Source organism: Myxocyprinus asiaticus, chromosome 34 (genome assembly GCF_019703515.2).
Source record: "Myxocyprinus asiaticus isolate MX2 ecotype Aquarium Trade chromosome 34, UBuf_Myxa_2, whole genome shotgun sequence".
In the NCBI taxonomy this organism is placed as follows: domain Eukaryota; kingdom Metazoa; phylum Chordata; class Actinopteri; order Cypriniformes; family Catostomidae; genus Myxocyprinus; species Myxocyprinus asiaticus.
The window spans coordinates 38,260,054-38,287,472 of NC_059377.1; the positions used below are offsets into that span (position 1 = coordinate 38,260,054).

The 27,419-nt window shown below is 36.6% G+C and overlaps 2 protein-coding genes across 2 annotated transcripts; one reads left to right on the forward strand and one right to left on the reverse strand.

Moving 5' to 3' along the window:
- Positions 1-111: 111 nt before the first annotated feature.
- LOC127424941 (triosephosphate isomerase A) lies at positions 112-6,522 on the forward strand. Its single transcript, XM_051670511.1, has 7 exons — positions 112-302; positions 1,018-1,141; positions 1,232-1,316; positions 1,472-1,604; positions 2,576-2,661; positions 3,022-3,109; positions 6,108-6,522. The coding sequence occupies exons 1-7, from the start codon at positions 191-193 to the stop codon at positions 6,224-6,226; spliced, it is 747 nt and encodes a 248-aa protein (XP_051526471.1). The 5' UTR covers positions 112-190; the 3' UTR covers positions 6,227-6,522.
- A 3,305-nt stretch (positions 6,523-9,827) lies between these two features.
- Positions 9,828-26,333, reverse strand: LOC127424938 (gamma-enolase-like). The gene is made up of 12 exons (XM_051670506.1): positions 26,260-26,333; positions 22,329-22,414; positions 22,036-22,131; positions 21,799-21,857; positions 18,813-18,882; positions 16,072-16,205; positions 15,693-15,915; positions 15,348-15,545; positions 13,300-13,501; positions 11,998-12,106; positions 11,843-11,901; positions 9,828-11,433 (listed from the first exon to the last, which is right to left on the reverse strand). Exons 2-12 carry the CDS (start codon positions 22,411-22,413, stop codon positions 11,364-11,366), a joined length of 1,305 nt encoding a protein of 434 aa, XP_051526466.1. The 5' UTR covers position 22,414; positions 26,260-26,333; the 3' UTR covers positions 9,828-11,363.
- Positions 26,334-27,419: the final 1,086 nt, after the last annotated feature.

Genomic DNA, 27,419 nt, shown 5'->3' on the forward strand with positions numbered 1-27,419 from the left:
TTCCATGAAAATCGTCCTATAGTGAAAGCTCAAATCTTAAATATTAATTAGATTCTGCGACGTTCCGATGACGAAGGCTTGACTCATGAATATTAAGTTACAAGCCTTCGCCATAGTAGGTTTCGTAATTTCGCTATTAACGCAGTCTGTTTGTTTCCATCGTTTGGTTTGTCGCTCTGCAGCCGCAAAAATGTCACCAAGAAAATTCTTCGTCGGGGGAAACTGGAAAATGAACGGCGATAAAGAGACACTTGGCGAAATAATTATGACCTTGAACACGGCCAGTCTGAACGATGAAACAGGTCAATAGCATTTGTAATATAGTGATGGTTTGTTTGTTTGTTTGTTTGTTTGAGAGCGTGTTAAAGCAGACATTATTTTAGTCTTTCAATTTAACCGAGTGAAATGCTTGTCTAATGCATTGTGATATAATCGAGAAATAATAGACATTGTTGAGTCTCGATGCATCACGTGACATTTTAAATGGACGCAAGCTCGTGGTCATGAATGACTTTAATGTTTAATTTTTCTACATAGCATGTGACATTGTAAGACACTTGTATATGACACACACTGAAAACAAGGACATATCTTCAATTGGATTTTAATTTATTATTGCATGTCATCACAGTCATTTATTTTTTGCCAGAAGAAAGACAGATATACAGTATATTGAATATATAATATCCAAATAAAAATATGTAAAAAATATATATATATAATCAATATATATCATTATATAATATATTTACAATGAATTAGTCCCAAATATTGGGACTTTGCTGAATGCAAATATCTAATAAATTCAGAGGAAGGTAAAAAAATAACAAAGTACAGTAACAGTTTGCCCTAAAATGGACATTCTGTTATCATTTACTCACCCTCATGTTGTTCCAAACCTGTATGACTTCCATGGAACACAAAAGCTGATGTTCGGTAGAATGAGAGAGGGTGAGTAAATTATGACAAAATCATATCATATATCATCATAACAGTAGCTTGGTCTTCATTGTTTAGAGGTGGTGTGTGGAGCACCATCCATCTACCTTGATTATGTGAGATCTAAACTGGACCGGAGGATTGATGTGGCCGCCCAGAACTGCTATAAGGTACCCAAAGGAGCCTTCACTGGGGAGATCAGGTATTTTAGATGTCCTTCTTGCTGTATTTTATGAAGAATGATTTTTCACTGTCAAAATTAATTCTCTCATTTTGTCTTTCTCTGCTCTAGCCCAGCAATGATTAAAGACTGTGGAGTCGAATGGGTGATTCTGGGGCATTCCGAAAGACGTCATGTTTTTGGCGAGAGTGATGAGGTTCAGAATGAATTTTATTTGAATATAATCTAGGAATCAAAACCTTTTACCTTTGCTTTTTCGTATTCTGCATTCTACTGATTTTACTAGACAGAAATCTGCATTCAGCTGTGTCCTGTTTCTCTCTGATGGTTGTTTTGTGATGTCCTTTGCAGCTGATTGGTCAGAAAGTGGCTCATTGCCTAGAGAGTGATTTGGGCGTGATTGCCTGCATTGGGGAGAAACTGGAGGAGAGAGAGGCTGAAACCACTGAGGATGTGGTGTTTGCACAGACCAAAGTCATTGCAGGTCATTTACAGAAACACAAACCTAGACTGTTACGTCTATTAGTTTGTGGAGTCATCATGGTGCATTGTCAAAAGATATACTGAGCTACTTTATTTAGCAAATTTTTTTGTTGATGATTATCTGGAATGGTGGATTATTATTATTCATAACTAAAGAAGAGAATTCTGTGTTTTACATTGGTCTGTACATTGGTAAAAGTCACATTTGTAATGTTAAAGGAATAGTTCACCCAAAAATTTTAATTCTCTTTTAATATACTCACCCTCATGCCATCCCAGATGTGTATGACTTACTTTCATCTGCAGAACACAAACGAAGATTATTAGAAGAATATCTCAGCTCTGTAGGTCCATGCAATGCAAGTGAATGGTGATCAGAACTTTGAAGGTCTAAAAAGCATATAAAGACAGCATAAAAGTAATGCAAAATACTCCAGTGGTTAAATCAATGTCTTCAGAAGTGATATGACAGGTGTGGGTGAGAATCAGATCAATATTTAAGTCCTTTTTACTATAAATCCTCTCCTTGCCCAGTAGGTGGCGATATTCACAAAGAATGCCAATCGGCAAAAATAAAAGAAGAAAGTGAAAGTGGAGATTTATAGTAAAAAAGGACTTAAATATTGATCTGTTTCTCACCTACACTTATCATATCGATTCTGAAGACATGGATTTAACCACTGGAGTCGTATGGATTGCTTTTATGCTGCTTTTGTGCTTTTTGGAGCTTCAAAGTTGTGGCCACCATTCACTTACACTGTATGAACCAACAGAGCTGACATGTTCTTCTAAAAGTCTTTGTTTGTGTTCAGCAGAAGAAAGTCATACACTTCTGGGATGGCATAAGGGTGAGTAAATGATGAGAGAATTATACCGTTAAGTAAACCAATCTTTTTTATTAGGACATGCTCACTTCATATGATATAACCTATAAAATGCTTAATCTCAAGATGAATGTTTGGTTTGCTATAGACAATGTGAAGGACTGGGCTCGTGTGGTTCTAGCATATGAACCAGTGTGGGCCATTGGCACTGGCAGAACTGCCACACCTGATCAGGTAATACTGTGCTCAGAAAATCTAAACTACATTAATGGATTTTAAATCTGTCGTGATAACATCTCGGCTCCATTTCTTAGGTATGAAAAGTATCTGCAGCAAAGCATAAGTAATGATATGCAGACAAATCTAGATATTTATAGAAATATCATGCACAGACTTTTTATTTGTCATGGTTAAATGTCATGTCAAAGTATAAAAAGCAAACACATAATGGACTTTAGGTCATGCTGAGTTACATGTGTTTTATTTGGTATTGCAACAGGCTAATGGCAAACAATTACAAATCTGCATCAGTATTTTAATTTTAAAAAGTTCCTGTATGTGTTCAAATATATTAGTTTGGACTGTTTGCTGTAGGCCCAGGAGGTTCATGAGAAACTGAGAGGATGGCTGAGAGCGAATGTGTCAGAAGCAGTAGCAGACTCTGTGCGCATCATCTATGGAGGTTAGTGTGATCAGAGAGAACATCCTTTTGTCTATTTAGTTTCACCAGATAGAGATCATCTACTTTTTTGCCATAAGTACCTCTTCATCGATACAAACCAAAGATGTGTACCAAGATGTGTAAAGATGTAACATTATGTAACGTTATCATTAGGACTGTCAATTTAATGCATTCATTTAGTGTGATTAATTCTAGAAAAAATAACACATAACAAAAATGTACGCAATTAATAATGTCCCAGGACCATAATATAGAATATTCCTACCATTGGAGCAATTCAAGCTTGAAGTACCATCTGTTTTCAGCAGGGGGCATTAAGTGAAACTCCAGCTGTATAGGCAACGTGCAGCTGTACAGAGAACAAATCTGCAGTCTTGCCTGACACTAGCGATAGTACAAGATGAGAACACATCGTTCAAAAACTCTGAATTCCAAATGCATGGATCTCGAGATGTGAGAGACTCGTGTTTTTCAAAGTTTCCAAGACACAACAACCTAAAAACTCTGTGTTTATGCCACAACGCAACCAAAGTGAGACACACCATCAGTGTCCGTTTGACGCATGTGAACATTGAGGTGTCTTTAGGAAAGCCCTTATAATAAATCTATCTCGGGCTGTCGGCCAGTGATAGGCTTATCCTTAATCATGTGGAAATAAACAGTATATTGCCTTCTAAAGCCATTTTTTGTATCGTCTGATCAATGCTTTACTCGTATGCCATAATAATTTAATGCATTTTAATTATCTGAATTATTATATTTATACATATCATAATTGTAATTATTTAAATATAACTATAATCATTTAATCATTATATATTGAATGATTGCTATTTTTGGGCCTTTCTCAGAATATATTTATATATTTAATTAATTTAAGTGATTAATTGAATCGATTCAATTCCGATTCATTTGGGTGTATTTCATATATAATGTCTGTTTTGATTAGATACGAAAGAAATTCTCCCAGCTAAAGCTGTTAATTATACATGGGACTTTCTACATTGGTCTATTAAGAGATTCATTCTTAAAAATGTATTTCATTATTATTTTTTATTTTTTTAGCTTTTAGCTATTTTAGCTTAAAAATGTACAAATTCCATTTATTCTGTTAGTAAATATGATGTCTTGAAATTGCATATATTATATTGCATATATATTTATATATATACTGTATTGTTACATGTTTATTGTTTACATGCGTAATTTGTACTATTTACAAGCATTTACACTGGCGGGCAAAAGTTTTGAATAATGTACAGATTTTGCTGTTTCAGAAGGAAATTGGTACTTTAATTCACCAAAGTGGCATTCAACGGATCACAAAGTATAGTCAGGACATTACTGATGTAAAAAACAGCAACATCACTATTTGAAAAAAGTCATTTTGATCAAATCTAGACAGCAGTCATCACTCCAACACCTTATCCTTGAGTAATCATGCTAAATTGCTAATTTGGTGCTAGAAAATCACTTGCCATTATATCAAACACAGTTAAAAGCTATTTGGTTCATTAAATGAAGCTTAACATTGTCTTTGTGTTTGATTTTGAGTTGCCACAGTATGCAATAGACTGGCATGTCTTAAGGTCAATATTAGGTCAAAAATGGCAAAAAAGAAACAGCTTTCTGTAGAAACTCATCAGTCAATCATTGTTTTGAGGAATGAAGGCTATACAATGCTTGAAATTGCCAAAAAAACTGAAGATTTCATACAAAGGTGTACACTACAGTCTTCGAAGTCAAAGGACAACTGGCTCTAACAAGGACAGAAAGAGATGTGGAAGGCCAGATGTACAACTAAACAAGAGGATAAGTACATCAGAGTCTCTAGTTTGAGAAATAGACATCTCACATGTCCTCATGGGAAGAATTGCAAAGAAAAAGCCACTTTTGAAACAGAAAATCAAAAAGAAAAGGTTAGAGTGGGCAAAGAAACACAGACATTGGACAACAGATAATTGGAAAAGAGTGTTATGGATCTTAATCCCATTGAGCTTTTGTGGGATCAGCTAGACTGTAAGGTGCGTGAGAAGTGCCCGACAAGACAGCCACATCTATGGCAAGTGCTACAGGAAGTGTGGGGTGAAATGTCACCTGAGTATCTGGACAAACTGACAGCTAGAATGCCAAAGATCTGCAAAGCTTTTATTGCTGCACATGGATGATTTTTTGATGAGAACTCTTTGAAGTAGAACATTTTTTTTCAAATCGTAATAGTAATTTTTCACATTATTAATGTTCTGACTATACATTGTGATCAGTTGAATGCCACTTTGGTGAATAAAAGTACCAATTTCTTTCCATAAGAGCAAAATCTGTACATTATTCCAAACTTTTGGCCACCAGTGTATATTGAAGTTTTAAAGCGGTACTGTCTATGGCGGCAAGTGTTTTAATTGTGTGTACTCAGAGGCTCAAATTAACGAAAGTGGAGTGGCACGGATTCTTTACTACATCAGTGCACTTTGTGATTAGAATTATGTGTCTTTTTTGTTGTTTTCAACAACTGACTGTAAAGAACAGAAAGGATATTTAAAGAGACATTATTCAATGATAAATGGATTGTGTCTTTGGACATACATGGAACGAGTCAAACCAAACCACTCGTTATACAATAGGAGCATCTCGGTGCTTAAAGATCCATCTTGGGATTTAAAAAACTGAGATCAGGATTGTTCAAATGAAGATCGTGATTAAAATTTGTACCCATCCCTAATCCCTATTATTTTTATTTAAAGCCATACATTTTGTTTTATAGGTTCAACATAATGTAGCAAAATCCCTCCGGTTGGGAATCACTGATCTAGATTAATGGTGTCGATCAGTGATCAACTAATATACCAAGAAAATGATTTCTTTATCATGTAAATGAGTCATAAATCGTAATGGGTACCTCATATTTATATTGACTATTTTTTTAAGTTAAGATAAAAATACCTTGCTTTTAAATGTGATTCTTGCCGTTATCCAACTGATTTATCTTCACATTTCATAGGCTCTGTTACTGGGGGAAACTGCAAAGAGCTTGCAGCCCAGGCTGATGTTGATGGCTTCCTGGTTGGAGGTGCTTCCCTCAAGCCTGAGTTTGTTGACATCATTAATGCCTGTTCATAGAGATATTCAACCACTTCGATTGTCCAACTATTGCTGCCGCTCTGCACAATCAATATTTACCAGCTTCCACTTTTTGTCATTCCAAAAGGTTTGAAAGATCTTGTTACAAAAGTGTGTGGTTTTACTGCTTTTACTCACCTACTTGGCAAATGCTTGTGTTGGTTGGGTTGTTGGACTGGAATATGAAAGGGATAGTTCACCCAATAATGAAAATTCTCTCATTATTCACTTACCCTGATGCCATCCCAGATGTGTATGACTGTCTGTCTTCAGCAGAACACAAATGAAGATTTTTAGAAGAAAATAGAGCTCTGTCAGGTCCTTATAATGGAAGTTCATGGGTGCCAGCACTTTGACGGTCCAAAAGTAACATTTAGTCAGCATAAAAGTAATCCACACGACTCCAGTCGATCAATGAATGGCTTCTGAAGCGAATTGATAGGTTTAAGAAACAAGTCAATAATTAAAAGGTTTTAACTTTACATCGGCGCTTCCATCCAGGGTTCTGATGCTGTTTGAAATGGCCGAACTCTCGCGTGACTTTCGTTCTGCTGTTGTAAATAAGTGCCGCTTCTGAATTCTCTTACGTCACGCTTCGCGTCAGCTGCTGGCAGGAAGCACTTTTTAAAAGTTAATAACCTTTTAATGATTGATTTATTTTTTACACAAACATATCGATTTGCTTCAGAAGACATTCATTGATCGACTGGAGTTGCTTGGATTACTTTTATGCTGACTAAATATGACTTTTGGACCGTCAAAGTGCTGGCACCCATTTACTTCCATTATAAGGACCTGACAGAGCTCTATCTTCTTCTAAAAATCTTAATTTGTGTTCTGCTGAAGAAAGACAGTCCTACACATCTGGGATGGTATCAGGGTATGTAAATAATGAAAGAATTTTCACTTGGGTGAACTATTCCTTTAACATCCTCTCCTTTCCAACTTAATATGTGGTAGTATAAAGAACGTTTGGGCTGTTTAGTTCTTATTTGCTGCTGTATTTGAGCAATCTACCATGTATTGTCTTATGCACTTACAAAAGCACTTATTGTAGTCTAATGAACTAAATATTCCACCTTGATTAACATAAAAGACCAGCATTGTATGCTTTACTGAGTTTGTAGTGACTAGTTTGTAAGACTACCTTGCTAGAAAATGCAAACTTATTTGTACCATCCAGTGGCTTTTCTCCTGCAATAAAGACGGCTGTTATTCTGCTTTTCTCGCTGAAATAAATGTGTATACCTGGAATACCTGGAAGTCTAGATAATCACCTAAATGTAAGTTTAAGTCATTATTCAAGTAATATTTCAAAACCTTTTTGCATCACCACTGATCTATTTGCAATTTCTGTTTTCAGTCTAAACATTGTAAAACAGGAAACAAAATGTACCATGTTGACTAATGCATATGAGATATTAGTATATTACAAAAATATGTTGGTACCTCTACTAGTGAGGATATTTCAGTAGTTTGTTATACGTTTGTACAGGTTTACTGTTTGGCGGAAACTCATGAAAATGTGTGGCAAATTTCACCCCAAAAACAAAAGAGTACATATAGTATCCGTATATATATATACATATATATATATATATATATATTATATACATACAGTATATTGCATAAAGCAAAAACAAAAATGTCATTGCGTGTATAAAATTGGAAGGTATTTAGTCATGCACGTATGCATGTATATTTATTGTTAAAATATATATAAAGAATATTTCATTGTATCCATGTGTAACTTATTTTTATGGTTTTGGGGTGAACTATGAGCTGGACATGATCCTATTCATGAGATTCACATAGGTGCAGATAACATTTCATTTCAACTTGTATGAAAGATTGATTTCATTGGCTAAAAAGCATTTCTATCATACTTTTCTGAGGTAATTGACCAAATAAGAATTAGTAAAACCCATTAAAACACTCAAATCTTATACCTTAATCTTTAATAATTGAGCATCTGTTCTCTAATTGGCGAAAAGCCCATTTAAACGTCATTCACTGTCTTTAAAGAACAGAAAAGACACACCGGGACTCGACATTGACTAAAGTAATGAGAGCTTTATTTTCATAACATTATTTAATGGTAGGCTTGTCAGATATTTCTTTTTTATCTGCATCTTTCTTTCTTTTCCTTTTTCCCCCACCACAATAATGAAGAAAATGGTGAGGAGATAGTCACGTGAGGGGAACATTTCAGGTAAGAGGGAACAAGCCAAGTCATAACCATAAGAAGGGAAAAGAGGTGATGGAGAGAGTGAGACAGATGAAAATGACAAGAAAGGAAGAAATACAGAATTTAAGTCCATGGTGGCAGAGAATAAGGAGTCGTGTGCGTTGGGGTTGAGACTTTGCTACACAAATGTGAATAAGTGAGTGTGTTTGTCTCTGTTGGTGTAAGAATGTCTGTCTATCTGTCTAGTTTTTGAGTGAGATGTGTCATTGTGAGTTTATTTATATCTCTTCAGTGGTGCTTAAAGCTGTTCCTGAAGACTAAATATGTATTTTTGCACCCACTATTTCTTTCTAACTCTTCAGTCTCTTTTTCTTTCACTAGTGGATTTATTTATTCAAATGTGAATGGTAAAATGTGTCATTCCTGCACCCCTAGTGGTGGCAAACAGAATTGCAAAAATAATGTTTGTTTCCACACAGTTTTCACAGAACTCTTTTTTGCTTCAAATCAAAGATTGTAATGTTGTGATTCACCTTGGAGCTGGTTGGTTTGGTTCATGGCTTACAGCTCTTTTATAAAGGTTTTTATGAGAACCCTAAGGAAAAAATGAATGGGAAAAATACTTCCAGAACCCAGATGGCTGAAAAGGTGGGTGGGCACTATTGCGCTCTATTCATCGGACAAACAGCTAGTCCCGCCCCCAAACTCACACTATTGGTTGAGCCAGAAGTTTACGGGTCGCTCATAAAATAGCTACTTATGGCTTACTTAAAGTTGTCTTGTGTCTGCAAATTAAACTAGGATACAAGTATTTTTAACATTAAAAAATTACACACTTCAGTTTTAATGGAATAGTTCACCCAAAACTGAAAATTCTTTCATCATTTACTCACCCTCATGACATCCCAGATGTATATGACTATTTCTTCTGCTGAAGACAAACAAAGATTTTTAGAGGACAATCTCAGCTCTTTAGGTTCATACAATGCAAGTGAATGGTGGACAGAGCTTTGAAGGTCCAAAAAGCATATAAAAGCAGCATAAAAGTAATCCATACTCCAGTGGTTAAATCTAAATCTTCAGAAGCGATATGATAGGTGTGGATGAGAAACAGATCAATATTTCAATAAGTCTTTTTTTACTATAAATCTCCACTTTCACGTTCACTTCCACATTCTTCTTTTGATTTTGTTGATCCACATTCATCGTGCTTATCGCCACCTACTGGGCAGGGAGGAGAATTTATAGTAAAAAGGAATTAAATATTAATCAGTTTCTCACCCACACATGTCATATCACTTCTGAAGACATGGATTTATCCACTGGAGTCTTATGGATTACTTTTATGCTGCTTTTATGCGCTTTTTGGACCTTCAAAGTTCTGGCCACCATTCACTTGCATTGTATGGACCTACAGAGCTGAAATATTATTTTAAAAATCTTCGTTTGTGTTCAGCAGAAGAAAGAAAGTCATACACATCTGAAATGGCATGCGGGTGAGTAAATGATGAGAGAAATTTCATTTTTGAGTGAACTATCCCTTTAAGATAGAGATCCAGGGAGAAAGAAATGAGATTTTAAGATTTTAAGAGCCATTGCATGAGAAAATCAGGCAGATTTATGAAGATGGGGATTTAGCACAATCTATTCATATTTAGTTATTAGAATCTATGGGAATTTATGTTTAATCCTTCAGAACAATATTTTTTATTTATCTGGCCAATAAGGACCTATTTTGGATCCTCCATCAAATTAGATATATAATAATTTATGAACATGATGAACGTTCAGTGTGTCTGGTTTTGCTTAAAATATCAAATCACCTTTATGGAGAGAAAACATCTACACATACTGATCTGAGAAATTTCATTTTGAATATTCTAATAGGAGTAAAACTTTACATTTTTAGCAACTCTGCCCTTATGTTCCCTTGATATTTTGTATCTTTGTAGCATCTAAAAAGCTGTTGCCTATGTTTTTTATTTTATTTGGCCAAATTTGGATTTGCTTCTTTTGAGCTTTGAAAAAAGGCTCCTTTTTCTCAGCATGTTTTTAGGTCAGAGAGAGACCCCAATAACAGCAATTGAGAGAGAGCATTCTTACAGAAAAAAAGCATCTAATGCCCTGGGCAAATTACTTAGTAAACGGAGTAAAACGCTGGACCCTCATATAGCCAACAAGACTGTCAGTGTTACTAACCACCTCATAATTTTCCATATTACACTCCCACTGATGCTTCACCTTGCATATGTGCATAAATAATAAGTATGCAAATGTTCCACACCAAATGGCCCCAAATCAAAATATCTGCATATTTTTCTACTTTCCATTTTCCATAATCTATATATTTTTGCCTAATTCTCATGCAATGAACCGTAAAAATGTCCTTTAGTTTCTTTAGTGTGGCGAGTCAACTTAGACATTTTTTTTTTTTTCATTTATGTACATATATTTCACAATCTAAATTTAAGCTTAAACTGGATTTTAAGATGTTTACACCTGATTTAAATAAATCTCTCTCTGCTTGTACTCCATTTATGTCAATTCTCTTTTTAGACATCAAAGTCATTGCCTTGCTAAATTCAAGGTCTATTTTCCCCTAAAGTCCCTGTATCCATGTAATCATACGCATGCATGTTCACCCTGTGCACATGGTTTGCTCGTCAAGGAATTCAGTATCTCTTGTGCATCATGTCGGTCTGTCCAGGATCCACTGTGCATAATATTGGTCTTTTAAAGCCTGTCCTCAGTCCAGGTCAGTTTACATATATGTTTTAAGTGTTTGAGTAAGTCATTATATGTATACCAGTGCAAATAGTGCCATTTTGATGCATTCTAGGTTATCTCGCAGGAAGTCGGGGGTATTCAGTCAGTCAGTTCAGTGCAGTACATACTCTGTTTGTCAGTTATTGTTTTGATTTTTGTGATTTCTGTGCAGTAATGTCAGTCTCACAGAGCACTAGGGTTTCTGAAATTGTGCCCAGCAAATCGAGCCTGATCTCCCAGTTCCTCTTCAATCCTACGAGGCAGAAAAGAGACAGATTGGCAGAGATGGACATGGATTAATAACCGAGCTCAGAAGGGGAGAGGAAGAATGATAGACAGAGAGCAAGAAGACTGTAATTAGCAATGGTAATCTTGTCTCATTATTGGTTCCTTGAAACTGGGATTTTTCTGTACAACAGTTATTGTGCAAGCAGAATGCACTTACAATGTAAGTGTAAGGGGCAAGGCAGGTTTCAAAGCAGTAATATGGAGCTCATATTTATTTTAAAGCACCTACATTAATTAGTCTGTTTCAATATGTGTGTTATTTGAGCTGTGAAGCTGTCAGATTTGTAAGCACAGCAAGTGCCACTTTGTGGATTCATTAGTTTTATTTTTATCAATGTATTGATAATGAATAGCATGTTTGATTGCTCTCTTGCCTCATAAGTTGATTGTATTTGGCGAGGCGCTCAGATCTACAAGGAGCTCCCGTCTTTATCTGGAAAAAAAGAGAGACAGAGGGAGTTACAGTTTGACCAAATGAATAAATAAATTCACAGCTTTAGGCAGTGTGTGTGTGTTTGAGTTTGTGTACCTGTCCAGTGCAGAGCCCCACCACTAGGTCAGCGATGAAAGTGTCCTCAGTCTCCCCTGAGCGATGGCTCACCATTACACCCCATCCATTGGCCTGTGCGAGCTTACATCTACGAAACATATGTATAAGCTGTATAAAATGAAATGCTTCTAGAACTTTAATTTTCACAGAAAACTCTTGCCAATGGACCTTAGTCAGGGTAGATGCTGAATTTTACGCAACATTTGACGCATATGATAATGAGGCTGTGAGGGATAGAAGCACAGTCTGTTTGAAACGCTGTACTTTTGTGTACCTTGGTGTCGATCATTTAATTAAAGGTGCGCTAGGTAAATTTTTTTCAATGCAAGTGAATAGTGATCAGGCCTTTAAAGATCCAAAAGGGAGATGAAGTCAGCATAAAAGTAATCCATCAGACTCCAGTGGTTCAATCCATGTCTTCTGAAGCGATCCAGTTGGTTTGGGGTGAGAACAGACCAAAATATAACTCCTTTCTCACTGTACATCTTGACAGCGTTTTCCTTGGTGATCGTGATTTCAAGCTCAATTACACTTTCTATATCTGTCGTTCGGAGATCAGTTTGTGCCTAGAGACTGCAATGTCAAGACAGTCTCAGCAGTGAGTTATATTTCGGTCTGTCCTCACCCAAAACCAACTGGATAGCTTCAGAAGACATTGATTAAACCACTGGAGTTGTGTGGATTACACTTGAATTGTATGGAGCTGCAGTGCTGAAATATACTTCTAAAAATCTTTGTTTGTGTTCAGCATAAGAAAGAAAGTCATACACACCTGGGATGGCATGAGTGTGAGTAAATGATGAGAGAATTCTCATTTTGGGGTGAACTATCCCTTCAATGCTTTTTTCTAGTGTGCAAAATACACAGAAAAACATGGATTATAAGATTGAACTGTAGGTCTATCTCTTACAGCCTCATTTTCGTTAGCGTATAGTAAGTTACCCTATAGTAAGTTCTATAGTAAAGTTGTCGCCTAAAGGCCAAAGTACATCGGTATGTCTCGTGCACAGTGTGTGTGACACAAATTTCTTAATCAAAATAGTAAGTGCGGCGTGTCCTCATGCAGCCTAGTTTTTCTAGACATGCGGACAGACTTTGTGTCGACACCGCATACGCCTGCCATTGACTGTGCTAAAAGAGTATCACAATGCAGTCATAGTGCAGCTCGTGGTCAAAAGTGATTACTTGAAAGGCTGAGTGCTAGACGCAAGATGGAACGGCACATGACGAATGTGTTCTGTTGGCATGTCTAGGCCTGTATGATTTGTGTCTTTTACTCACGCCTGGATGGCCTCTGTAACGGTGCCAATTTGATTGACTTTCAGGAGCAGACAATTACAGGCACGATCTTCTGCAGCTTTCTCTATCCTCTTTGGGTTTGTCACGGTCAGGTCATCTCCCACAATCTGGACCCCGATGGAACCTGTAATGTTTGTCCAGGCGGGCCAGTCATCCTGATCGAACGGGTCCTCAATGGACACCACTATTTAATTAAAGGAAAGACAGAAATGAAAGATGACAGAATTTCAGGCACAATGCAAGTTTTAAAATTGAAATTAAGAAGTTTGTGACACATTACTAAAATGTGCTGTAACAGCACCAGTGTCAGAAATAAAATTTTACATTAAGGGTAAATATTTGCCCCTGGATTAAATTTTCTGGGGCGTTGTTTTATTTTTTACACCTTTAACCATTTTTAACCATTAAAAACCATCTGTGTCTCATCCCTTTATGTTAAATACTTTAATTTCAGGGATGCAAACTCTTGAGAGATGAAAAAGGTGAGAAAGTAGGTGTATCGGGGGTATTTTATTTTTATTTTTTTGTGATTTGTTTGGTGTATTTAAAGCTTTTTTTTTTTTTAAGTGTATAAGTGTAAGGGACCCATTTCAAGTGATTCTAACAAGTAAATAAAAGTTAAAAATGAAAAATGTTACCAAACTATTTGGACAAATAAGCTTTAAAAAGGTGACTTTAGCCAAAAGGTGAGTAGTTTATTGAGTTCATTAATACAGATTCTCAAGACTGAGAATTTATTATCTCTTTTCCTGAGAATTAAACCCTTAATTCATATTTTGCCATAATCTGTATAACAAGGACTATAATAGAATATTAAGAACTGTATCAGATGTTACAAATAAAAAAACAGAAAAATCCATTACAAGGAAATTTTAGCATTTTTGTCATATTTGGTGGCATTTTTGCCCCGACTAAATTTCAGACCCTGCATGGCATGTTCTGGGATAAATAAAACTAGTTCTGTAGCATCTTGCGGCATGTTGCTGATTACCACAAAAATAATTTTGACTTGGTCCTCAGTTTGTAAAACAAGTAAAAATTGTGTTTACGGAAATGCACATACAATGGAAATCATTCCAGCAACATGATCACATGAGAAATCGACATATTGCTCCCGAAAGTTCTTGTGCTCTGAAATCAACCCCATTCAGCCCAATTTCTGACCAGTGGCATACTCAGATGTTTTTGCATCAATTCAGGTGTGATCGCATTTCCATCTAGCGCTACAATAGCCCACAAGCAACCTCCAAGACACAGGTTTTAGTCCCGTGGAAACCAGGAAGTTATCACGTTCTTGTGAACGATGATAAGTGTGCTTTGGAGGTTGCATTTTTGCTCTAAAATTGTGATTTTATTCTACTGATGGTTAGGTTTAAGGCTGGGGTTTGGGTTAGGAGGTAGAATTAATAAAATATGGATTCTTGTTGAATGTATTACATAATTTACAACTGAAAATACAATTCGCTTTTGGCACCAATCTGTGGACATTTCCCCCAGAAAGTGAAGCTCACACGTGCCCATACATTCAACAACACTTCCAGCTTCGGCCACAAGGGGCAGTGATTCGAATTTCGGTAAGCACAGATCAATTTAAGCAGCAAAACCTTCGAATTCACAGTGCTGTGATCAATCTGATTCCAGAGGACATAAAACCGGAAATCTGAAGGTTATATTTTTGTTACAGCACTTATAATACATTCCTATGTACATAAATGTGTGCAATTTGACCTGTAAAGTTGTCTGAATCGTCCTTTTGCAGTGGGACTACATTTCTGGGTGGATGAACTTCTGATTATGCGTTACCAACTTAATTCCTTTGGGTAGAGTTTGCTCTGTTTAAAGAGTGCTTGTCGGATAGTTACACCATGTCCTTTTCAGGGATTGTTGTGTAGATATCATACAACATTAACCAGGATTACCAGTTGTATTTAAATCAGAATACTGCTATTACTAAAGACCTTAAGTTGCATGTCAAACTACTGAAATGTTTCGTCATTTCATATCCTAAAGTTTTTCGAAGTACAGTTTACCTGGGTAGTCATTGACAAACGTCTGGTAGATCTCTAAAAGCTCATCGCTGGTAATGTGTCTGTTGGCATCTGGGGGCGACTTGAAGTCCAGGTCATACTTTCCATCACAGTAGAACTCAGAGGCGGCTACATCCATACCGATCACAACTTTGTCTGTGAAACCGGCCTTGTCTATAGCAGTTTTTATCAACTCCAGTGCTGTGGGCGAAGAATAGAGAATCCAACAAAACATATATGTGGATACATTTATTATGATTCAAGTGCATTTCAAACAAGGTGATAAAGCTTTTACAGGAGGCTTATGTAACACTGTCTGAAACCATTATCACACACACATAAACACACCTTCACTGTTCTCCAGGATGTTTGGAGCAAAACCTCCCTCATCACCAACATTGGTGGCATCTTGGCCATACTTCTCCTTGATAACACCTTTCAGTGTCTGGTAGAGCTCAGCTCCAACACGCAGTGCATCACGGAATGACTCCGCACCTACAGGAAGTACCATGAATTCTTGCATGGCAAGCTTGTTTCCAGCATGAGAGCCTCCATTTATTACATTAAACGCCTGAATAGATAATAGACAAATGGATGGAAGAGATATACTTAGCCATTATATTTGACTTTTCACATAGATAATCAATATAAAAAAACCTATAGATTAACTTTGTAATGCTTTGTAATAAATTCATGCAGCTGCAAATTGCATGATGAATTTTCTTACAGGAACCGGCAGCACTAGTTCTGTGTTTCCTGCCAGATCAGCAATATGACGGTACAGGGGGATGCCCTTTTCTGCCGCACCAGCCTTGCAGATGGCTAATGACACTCCCAGGATGGCATTAGCACCAAACTGGGCTGTGGACAAAATGACCAGATCAAAATTTTAATAGCAAACTAAACTCAAACATTTTTTAATAGCAAACTAATTTGTCATAAAAACAACAGTAACCATTTACAATAAGGTTCCATTTTTTTAACATTAGTTAATACATTAGGTATTATGAACTAACAATAAACAATGTATTTTTTACAGCATTTATTAATCTTTGTTAATGCTAGTTAATAAAAATACAATCGTTCATTGTTAGTTCATGTCTGAGTAGTTCATCGTGCATTAACTAATGTTAACATATACAAATTTTGATTTTAAAAAGGTATATGTTGAAATCAAAATTAATCAAGGATAATAAATGCTGTAAAAGATTGTTTATTTTTAGTTCATGTGAGCTAATTTTGTTGATTGATGTTAACAAATGGAACCTTATTGTAAAGCTTTACCAAAACAACAAATTTGAACTTAAAAGTTACACCATGACTTGTTTTAAAGTCAACACGAAATGGCATTCACAAAGCATTTTACTTTTGTAATGCATTGAAAAAAATATATTTTGTGGTTAAGTAAATATAGCAGAGATGATTAAGTACTTTCTATAATTGAATAAGTTAGTTTAAATGTGAACTTGAAAATATGAAGTAAATTTTACATTTCTATTTAAATTAAAACATGTCAAAATTAATGCTGTAAATATCATCAATGATTGTTTGTTATCTTTACAATGCGTAAATACATCATGTATCAGTCTTGTAGTAGAAAACCTTGTCATATTTATTTGCTAATGTTTCGAAGCATGCACTGGGCTTGAATAATTAATGAGATTTCATGGTTTCACTCTTTGCAAGTTTATTTACACTGTTTTTATTGTTGATTTTGCTGTCACGTTTGGTAACTTCTTGTTCTGTGCAGAGCTAGAAATTCACACTCCAAATTGTTATTCACTTTCGGTATTGAACTCCTAACTCTATATTAGTGTGATTCACTCTTAAAAAGTGTTATAGTAGCACTGTTTAGAGTTTAGTCTTAAACACTACCAGAGTTAAAACACTAAGGTAGAGTAAAATCCTTAACACTGGCAAGAGTGTAAATTTAACTCTGAACAGTGAGAATTATATAAACACTGACATAGTGTTAAAATAACACTACTAGAGTTGATTTAACACTGGTGTTTTACTCACTCAAGTGTTAGATTTACACTTATTGGAGTTATTAAATCAACTCCATGAGAGTTTAATATTCAACTCTGAGGCAGTGTTAATTTATGAACACTTATAAAAGTGTTAATTTAACTCTGGCCAGTGAGAAATATATAAACACTAAGGAAGTGTTAAAATGAACTCTCACAGAGTCAGTTTTGCCGTTTAGTCTGAAGTTCATTTTGTACAAAAAACTACCTGTTCATGATAAAAAAAAAAATGACCTTTTTGGGGCCTGGGTAGCTCAGCGAGTAAAGACGTTGACTACCACCCCTGGAGTCGCATGTTTGAATCCAGGGCGTGCTGACTCCAGCCAGGTCTCCTAAGCAACCAAATGACCTGGTTGCTAGGGAGGGTAGAGTCACATGGGGTAACCTCCTTGTGGTTCTCGCTCTCGGTGGGGCACGTGGTGAGTTGTGTGTGGATGCCACAGAGAATAGCGTGAAGCCTCCACACTCGCCATGTCTCCGCGATAACGCGCTCAACAAGCCACGTGATAAGATGTGCGGATTGACGGTCTCAGACATGGAGGCAACTGAGATTCGTCCTCCACCACCCGGATTGAGGCGAGTCACTACGCCACCACGAGGACTTAGAGCGTATTGGGAATTGGGCATTCCAAATTGGGGAGAAAAGGGGAGAAAATCACACACACACAAAAAAGACCTTTTTGCTTGTGACCGTCCTTATGTTTTGTGCACCAAAGTGTTGAGGTCTGTGCGCACAGCACTATATCTTGTTTCTATGGCCTGTAATGCAAAGCGATGTTGTCTAATAGAGAACATAGCGTGCATTTAGCTTCCCTGTGGAAGTCTTCTGTATGTCGTGTGATTATAAGCAAAGTCCAAAACGTGAAAAGTTCTAATTAATTGTTCGTTTAATTTGACTAAAAGTACATCAGATTTGTAAGTAAAAGTTACTGTATTAACTGAAATGTTTAAGTTACATTTACTCACTTCAATCAATTTTATGTTATTAAGTTAAGTAGAACACTGTGTGCAAAAACTTAAAATTATGTAAATCTTACTAGTCAATTGTTTCAGTGTGTGATGTATTTCTGAGTGAAATAGTATATTCAACAAGACAAACAGAGGGGCGGGATTTCTGGAATTGATTGGATCGTGAAACGTTTCTACACTAGAGGTGGTTTGAGGGCAAGCTTTGAAAAATAAGAGGGACTGGCAACATCAGCCGAAAAGGACATTTGTTTCAGTGGCGGAGCAAGATTACAAACATGTTTTTTCTTTGGAATCACATGCACAGATATAGTGTTATCAATAAGACCGGGAATGTGTGTTAAGAGAGTAAATGGGGATTTTAATTCTATGTATTTCAACTTACTCATTACTAATTATTTTCTCTTTTATTAACTTTTTTAGGGGTTTATTGGGATATCTGATCAATAATTGAACAAGTAAGAGAGAAACTCACATTTGTTCTCTGTGCCGTCCATTTCTATCATCATGTTGTCCAGTTTCTCTTGTTCCACCACACTGATCTCCTAAAGTTCACATTATGAAGAGAAAACTGCCCTAGTTAATACAATACTGCTGCTCGATGAATATGTTGTCTAACTATAAACCCTGCTGTTGTAAAATAATAACCTGGTTTATTTCAAATGATCATCAAATAAAATTAAGAAAGAAATAAATATAAAGCATATACACATATCAATGCTAATAAGCCTGAATAACACAAATAAGTGAAGCTTTTGCAGAGTAGATTTTCAAATTCAAATTTTAGACATGGAGTTTTAAACATGACGGTAAGTCTTTGTAATTAAAAAAAGGGAGCATGGGAATGAAAAACGAAAAAATGGACTGTGTAGATCAGAATGAAAATCAAGACCTGGATAATAGGAGATTTTGTGTCTCTGGCTTTTGTTGATGTGTAGCAGTGGGACCTGCTTTAAAATCTCCTGTTATAAGTAAATGGGTGTAAAATATGAAAAGAACAATGATAGATAAAAAGTACAATGGTGGGATCTGATTCTGATCCCATCCGATCGGAATCTGATCTGTAAAACAAACAAACAATCAAGCAAACAAGCAAACACATAAAAAATAATTAAATCAACAAATGCTTAAGTAAACTGTGCTGACTTTAAAGGAATATTCCGGGTTCAATACAAGTTAAGCTCATTCGACAGCATTTGTGGCATAATGTTGATTAAAACAAAAAATTATTTTGACTCATCCCTGCTTTTCTTCATAAAATGCAAAAATCGAGGCTACAGTGAGGCACTTACAATGGAAGTGAATGCGGCTAATTTTTGGGAAGTTTAAAGGCAGAAATGTGAATCTTGTCATTTTATAAAAGCACTTACATTAATTCCTATGTTAAAATGTATTATTTGAGCTGTAAAATTGTTTAAATCGTCATTTTTATGGTCGTATTAGGGTTTATGGTGTTACGTCATCATGGCAACGAAGTTGTAAAATTTGATATAACTTCACACAGAAAAGGTAGGTAAACGATTTCATCACACTAAAATAATGTTAACCTGCACCTTGTTTAAGTCTTGTGGCTGTATTTTAACGTTTACGGATTGGCCCCATTCACTTCCTTTATAAATGCCTCACTGTAACCTTGATTTTTGCTTTTTTAAAGATTACAAAATCATTTTTGTAGTAATCAACATTATGCCACAAATGCTGTTGATTGAGCTTAACTTGTATTGAACCCGGAATATTCCTGTAGGTTTGAAAATTTAAATGGAAAATTATTGGGAAGGTGGTGACATACATCTGGAGACGGAACTGAAAAGAAATGAAAACAATAACAGATAGGAGGTCAGAATTGATGTAAATCATTATATAAACAGCTTTAAATAATAAACTTGTTGTAGTCACATTGATTTTAAAGGAATATTTCAAGTTAATTTCTATCGACAGCATCTGCATTTAAATTATCGCCAAGAATAAATGAGTGCAAGCATTTCTGTCATACCTTTTTACAAACAATAATTATTTTCTGTAGTAATCGACAGCATACCAGAATACTCCCTTAAGTGACCAGAGGTTTGCAGTGGACCATAATGCTAACACAGAGTATAACCACTGAAATTATACCACAGAAATGATTATTTAAAAGTAGAAAATAAGTACAGTATATCATATATTGTATATATACCATATATTTTGTATATATAGTACAATACATCTGGCACTACAATATACATAATGATGGTACTATTTTTATTTAATTTTTTTTCCCCTTTTCTCCCCAATTTGGAGTGCCCAATTCCCACTACTTAGTAGGTCTTCATGGTGGCGCGGTTACTTACCTCAATCCGGGTGGTGGAGGACAAGTCTCAGCTGCCTCCGCTTCTGAGACGGTCAATCTGCGCATCTTATCACATGGCTTGTTGTGCATGTCACCACAGAGACTCACAGCATGTGGAGGCTCATGCTACTCTCTGCGATCCACGCACAACTTACCACGCACCCCACTGAGAGTGAGAACCACTAATCACGACCACAAGGAGGTTACCCCATGTGACTCTACTCTCCCTAGCAACCGGGCCAATTTGATTGCTTAGGAGACTTGGCTGGAGTCACTCAGCACGCCCTGGATTCAAACTCACGACTCCAGGGGTGGTAGTCAGCGTCACTTCTCGCTGAACTACCCAGGCCCCCGCAATGATGGTACTATTAATAATATAATGCATAGCAGAGTGACTCCAGCCAGGTCTCCTAAGCAACCAGATTGGCCCGGTTTCTAGGGAGGGTGGAGTCACATGGTGTAACCTCCTTGTGGTCGTGATTAGTGGTTCTTGCTCTCAATGGGGCGTGTGGTGAGTTGTGCGTGGATCACGGAGAATAGCATGAGCCTCCACATGCTGTGAGTCTCCGCAGTGTCATGCACAGTACGTGATAAAATGCGCGGACTGACGGTCTAAGAAGCGGAGGCAACTGAGACTTGTCCTCCACCACCCGGACTGAGGTGAGTAACTGCGCCACCACGAGGACCTACTAAGTAGTGGGAATTGGGCATTCCAAATTGGGAGAAAAAGTGGATTAAAAAAAAAAGATAAAGAAAAAAGAATATAATGCATAGTACATATATTTATATAGATATTTTAGAAATAACTGATAGTCAGAATATTCTAACTCCTTTCAGGAAATGAAAAGTTTTAGTTAGAATTCTTCACATTAATGGCAGTTACCATCACTTGTGGTGGGATTTTTGTTTTTAATGTAACCTGCAAATGATTTGCATTTGTTTTTAAATTTCACTGACTCCCATGTGTTGCATTCAACACATAACATTTCTCATCATAATTCAGACGAATCTTTACAAGATGTAAGCAATTAAACCCATACAATATTGCAGTCTACTCTCATTGCCTTGTTGGATGAAATGTACTTATCTTGTTATTCGTTATAAATAAAATATTTAAAAAAAGTCCACTTACAGATGCAATGATGGCTGGCCCAAGAGTGTCATTAATGTGACCAACAGCCTTCAGTACACCTTAAAGCAATATAACACAAATAAAGAACAGGTCAAGATACGTAAAATGGAATATAAAAGACAAACTTATTGCAAAAGTCTTTAAAAGAACAATCTACTGTGTTCTAATTAATCCAATGTATTATAAAGTAAAGATTAATGGAGTAAAGGTAATGACAGAACACCTCTGATTTCTCACCTTTGCCCTTGTAGCGGCTTTTGTCTCCATCTCTAAGTTCCAGAGCTTCATAGATACCTGTAGATGCTCCACTGGGCACAGCAGCCCTGAACAGACCTGTAAATAGTATGTTCCATTTTTAAAATGGATATTTATCTAGGAATTTAAACATATCAACATTGTGGTTCACAAAAAATTTTTCCTGTTTTAAATGCATTCTGCTGTTAAAATTATAAGATGAATTTCTGTTTGGTTGAATCTTCCCAAAGCAATCTAGCCATAGCTTGTTGTAATGAGGCACTCTATTGATTCACCTTTGTCAGTTCTCAGGTCCACCTCTACTGTAGGGTTTCCCCGAGAGTCCAGGATTTCCCTGGCAACGATGCTCACAATGGACATCCTTAAAGGTAGATGGAAAGAGAGAGAGAGCAAGAGAATCTCTTTGGTCTTTAATTATTAATGGTTACACTGCATAGAAGCTGTGTGCCAGTGTTTGACATCTCATGGGTCATGGCACCATTTTAATTGACTTTGCATTAGTAAAAGTGAAACCAGAATGCTTTGAAACAGAGCTCAAAAATTTAAAGTGAGCTAGGCCTCAAGTGAAAGCATTGTTCTACCTACATTTTCCATTCATCTTCATTAGCGCATCCAAAGGCCTTCTCGTTTGCAACATCATATATGTGCTCTTGTTTCTATATTGGCATCCTGTAGCTACCAGATTTACATTTCAATTATTGTTCCTGGCCCTTTGGTGCAGTCAAAATTTGGTCCCAATGTTACCTACAAAACTTGCTTATAACATACACCACCAGTATGACCCTATGGGACCTCAACATGTTGCTATGTTCCTGCAGCTTGACATCGTCCCCAATCTGCCAGGTTACTGCAAGCAGAATCTCCCATCAGACATCTTTGCATCAGTTCAAATGTGGGCGTTACTAATAGCGCTTTGCGCGAGCAGCCTCAGAGACACGGGTTCTGGTCGCACCAAAACCAGGAAGTAATTGCGTTCACATAATCAGTGATGAGCGTGATTCGCATGTTGCATCTTCCCTTTAGATTACATTTTTATTTCACTGACGGCTAGGTTTAGGGTTGGGGTTTGGGTTAGTGCGTATGGTTAATAAAATGTATTCCTGGGGGGCCTGGGTAGCCCTCAGTGGTAAAATACGCTGGCTACCACCCCTGAAGTTCGCTAGTTCGAACTGCTGAGTAGACTCCAGCCAGGTCTCCTAAGCAACCAAATTGGCCCGGTTGCTAGATAGGGTAGAGTCACATGGGGTAACCACCTCGTGGTCGCTATAATGTGGTTCGTTCTTGGTTGGGCGCATGGCGAGTTGTGCGTGGTTGCCGTGGTGGATGGCGTGAAGCCTCCACACGTGCTATGTCTCCGTGGCAACGCGCTCAACAAGCCACGTGATAAGATGCGCGGGTTGATGGTCTCAGACGCGGAGGCAACACAAATCACTACGCGACCACGAGGACTTAAAAGCGCATTGGGAATTGGGCATTCCAAATTGGGAAAAAAAGGGAAGAAAAAAAAATCAAATGTATTCCTGTTTGACTGTATTACATAATTTACGACTTAAAATACAACTCGCTTTTGGCTCCACTCTGTGGACATTTTACACGTTTAAGTTAAGCTCCATCCACTGCATTTGTGGCATAATGTTGAGTATTTTGACTTGCCACTTGAGGCACTTACAATGGAAGTGAATGGGGCAGTACATTAACATTAAAATACACACTGTTTCAGAAGTATAGCTACAAGACATAAACATCACATGTGTTAACACAATTTTAGTGTGATATAATCAGGGATTTATCTGCGATACTGCATTTTACCAGATTACAAGATTTACTGGTGTTAGAGAGTCATTGTAGGATATTACTTACACAGTTATAATTAATATAATACAGTTAATAAGTGAGTTTATCGCACTAAAATCATGTTAAAACACATTTTATATTTCTTGTGGCTATACTTTTGAAATGTTTATTCACTGGCCCCAGATTTTTGCTTTTTTTAATAAGCGAGCAATTATTTGTGGTAATTAACATTATGCCGCAAATGTTGTTGATTGATTTTAACTTGTACACTGCAAGAAAATCTTAATATAGTAGCTGTATTTTGGAACATGGGAGCTGGTCCAAGCTGGTCTTGAGCTGGTCCAAGCAGGTTCATAGCTGGTTCATAGCTATAACACCAGCTTGACCATCTTGAGCTGGTATGACCAGCTGGTAGCTGGTCCAAGATGGCCTTGGACCAGCCAAAGACCAATCTGAACCAGCTAATGAGTAGCTTGGACCAGCTAGAAACCAGCTACCATGTTCCAAAACACAGCTACCACCTTAAGCTGGTATTTCCAGCAGGGTATTGAACCCGGAACATTCCTTTAAACAATATTCCAGTTTCAATGCAAGTTAAGCTCAATCAACAGCATTTGTGGCATAATGCTGATTAAGAAATAATTTCAATGGAAAATAAATTTGACTCGTCCCTCCTTTTCTTAAAAAAAAGCAAAAATCTAAGTTACAATGTGGCACTTACAATGGAAGTGAATGGGGCCAATGTTTTGAGGTTTTAAGGCAGAAATGTAAAGCTTATAATGTTATAAAAGCACTTATAATTAATTCTTCTGTTAAAACTTGTGTATTAGGGTTTGCTGACATTACACCGTCATGGCAATGAAGTAGTAAAAACGGCTATAACTTTACACAGAAAATGTTAGTAAGTGATTTTATCACACTCAAGTCGTGTTAACATGCCTATTGTTTACGTCTTGTGGCTATACTTTTGAAACAGTGAGTATATTAATGTTTACGGATTGGCCCCATTCACATTCCATTGTAAGTGCCTCACTGAAAGGAGGAAAAGGAGGGGCAAGTCAAAATGAATTTTTGTGGTGATCAATATTATGCCACAAATGCTGTCGAGTGATCTTAACTTGTATTGAACCCGAAATATTCCTTTAACATAATTTACTTTACACCAACACATTAGGAGTACCAATCAATTTGGGAGGCCTTTAAAATTAGGACTGTTTTTCTGGAACATTCAGTACTATCGTCCTTACCAATACGAGAAAAGCTTTGAAAGCAAAATGCTATCTTCTCAGATGCCTCATAGCTAATTAAAAACCAGAACACGTAAATTGCATTATATATATGCTGTGACAAATACAGGCACACTTGTCACCTTGCTAATGCAATGCACATCTCACGGTCCTGCATAGCCCATCGGCATTCAGACCAAGTAGGAGGGGCTTTAGTTATAACATTAGTACTGGCATGAATGCCCTCAGGTATGGCAGTCTGACCAGCCCATTTTGGCTGTGATTCAAATCATGACTGTAAATCTAAATCTGGACGATGCTAATTTATATCGTGTCAATGTGGGACTGCAGCACAGTACTGTCAGCAGAAATAAAGAGCGTCAAAATGAGCGAGAATCAGGGGGAGGTTGGGGGGTGTTGTCAGGGGAGGGGTGGGGTGGATAGCGCAGAAAGTGGTGTGATGGGGCAAGAAAAAGATACATAATTTAACATGCCTTTGAAGAAACAAAGAGAAGATTTCTTAAATGGAGGCAGAGAGGTTGCGAGCACATAGCGGGAACGGTTTCAGTCTAATGGAGGGTGATGTTCACAGGAAATTAGAACAATTTGTTCTACTGATATATACATATATTCACACATACAGTAGCACAGACATATAGTGTGGGATCTGCCCAATCATAAGCAAGAAAGCACTATTCCCTAAATTTACATTACACATCAATTTCCGTAAAGCATCCGTGTATAATGTCACAGGCACTGTCTCTTCACATAAGAGCATCTCTGGATTGACATGCCCTACTCCATGGTACAAAACAGCAGCTATGTCTTGACATAATCAGCTACTGAAATCTGAATTCCTTTCTAAACAAAAACACTATTGCAGTTTGACAGTTCTGGGATATCAAATCTTATGAATTAAAGCAGGTTATCAAGATTTATTACTAATTTGACTGTAAAAGCATGCACACAATTGAGGTGACACAATGATAACAATGACACAAGTTACTCAGCAAACCCAACAGCAGTTATATCCCCAAACAGTCTAACCCTTGTAGCGTTATTTATTGTCTTAAGGCATATTAATGAACTCTCTGAATCTGCATTAAGGATGCAGAGGTCGGCACAAGACACGGAAAGCTGCCAAAAGGAAGAAAAAATACAGAATAAAGGATTTATGCATGATTACCTGCCGTCAGAGTGTGTAGCCTTGCAAGAGGCAAGCTCGAAAGTGTTGAACTGCAGAAGAGAGAGAGAGAGAGAGAGAGAGAGAGAGAGAGGGAGAGACTGAAGCAGAGGGAAAACAGAGCAAGGGTGGGTGGAAGCAAGAATGAGAGGGAGATGAGAGGAGAGGAGAAACAGAGGGGGAGGGGATGAAAGGATGAGTCAGAAGAAGATGCTTAGTGTTAGAGAGGAGAGAGAGAGAAAGAGAGAGAGAGAGAGAGGAGGAGGAGGATGAGTAAGTCAAGGCGACTGATTAATAAGAGGGAACGGGGAACTCAGGAAGAGGAGGGGAGACAACAAACCCAGGGTGCTGCAATGTTCCTCTGTGCTTTGCTGGTAAAAATAGATAGAGGGATTGGTTAGAAGATCAAAATCCTGCACAGTGTTAGAAGGGAATGCAAAGCTTATGATAAATATTAAAATAGTGTTTGAGTGAAGATCTTACAGCACACAACTGCTCATTTTCTACACAATTTGTGTGTGTGTGTGTGTGTGTGTGTGTGTGTGTGTGTGTGTGTATATATATATATATATATATATATATATATATATATATAATAAGGGGTGCCAAACAGGAAATAATTATATAAATACTGAATACATAGTAATAAATCAGAATGTATAGTTATAAATCGGAATATATAATTGTAAATCTGAATATATAGTTATAAATCCAAATATGTAATTGTAAATATATAGTTATAAATCTTAATATATAATTATTAATCAGAATATAGTTATAAATCTGAATATATAATTAGAAATATGAATAAATAGTTATACATTAGAATATATTAATTATTAATCTGAATATATAATTGTTAATCTGATTAGGTAATTATAAATCTGAATATATATTTGTAAATTAGAATATATAGTGATAAATCAGAATATATAATTATAAACTTGAATATGTAGTAAAAAATCTGAATATGTATTTGTAAACCTGAATATAAATGTATACATCAGAATATATAATTGTAAATCAGAATATAAAGTTATAAATCTGAATGTATAATTTTATTAATCTAATTTAAATCTGAATATATTGTTATTAATCTGAATATATAATCGTAAATCTGATTATGTAGTTATAATCTAAATAAATATTTGTAAATCAGAATA

What these genes read in the sequence shown, in the direction of transcription:
- LOC127424938 (XM_051670506.1), bottom strand. Translation starts at nt 22,413, where the DNA reads ATGTCCATTGTGAGCATCGTTGCCAGGGAAATCCTGGACTCTCGGGGA. An exon ending in GGACGGCACAGAGAACAAAT is followed by an intron (nt 16,206 to 18,812) that starts GTGAGTTTCTCT and finishes TTTTGTCCACAG; the next exon opens with CCCAGTTTGGTGCTAATGCC. An exon ending in AAATACAATCAACTTATGAG is followed by an intron (nt 11,434 to 11,842) that starts GCAAGAGAGCAA and finishes TCTGCCTCGTAG; the next exon opens with GATTGAAGAGGAACTGGGAG.
- LOC127424941 (XM_051670511.1), top strand. Translation starts at nt 191, where the DNA reads ATGTCACCAAGAAAATTCTTCGTCGGGGGAAACTGGAAAATGAACGGC. An exon ending in GCCTTCACTGGGGAGATCAG is followed by an intron (nt 1,142 to 1,231) that starts GTATTTTAGATG and finishes TCTCTGCTCTAG; the next exon opens with CCCAGCAATGATTAAAGACT. An exon ending in TGTGCGCATCATCTATGGAG is followed by an intron (nt 3,110 to 6,107) that starts GTTAGTGTGATC and finishes CACATTTCATAG; the next exon opens with GCTCTGTTACTGGGGGAAAC.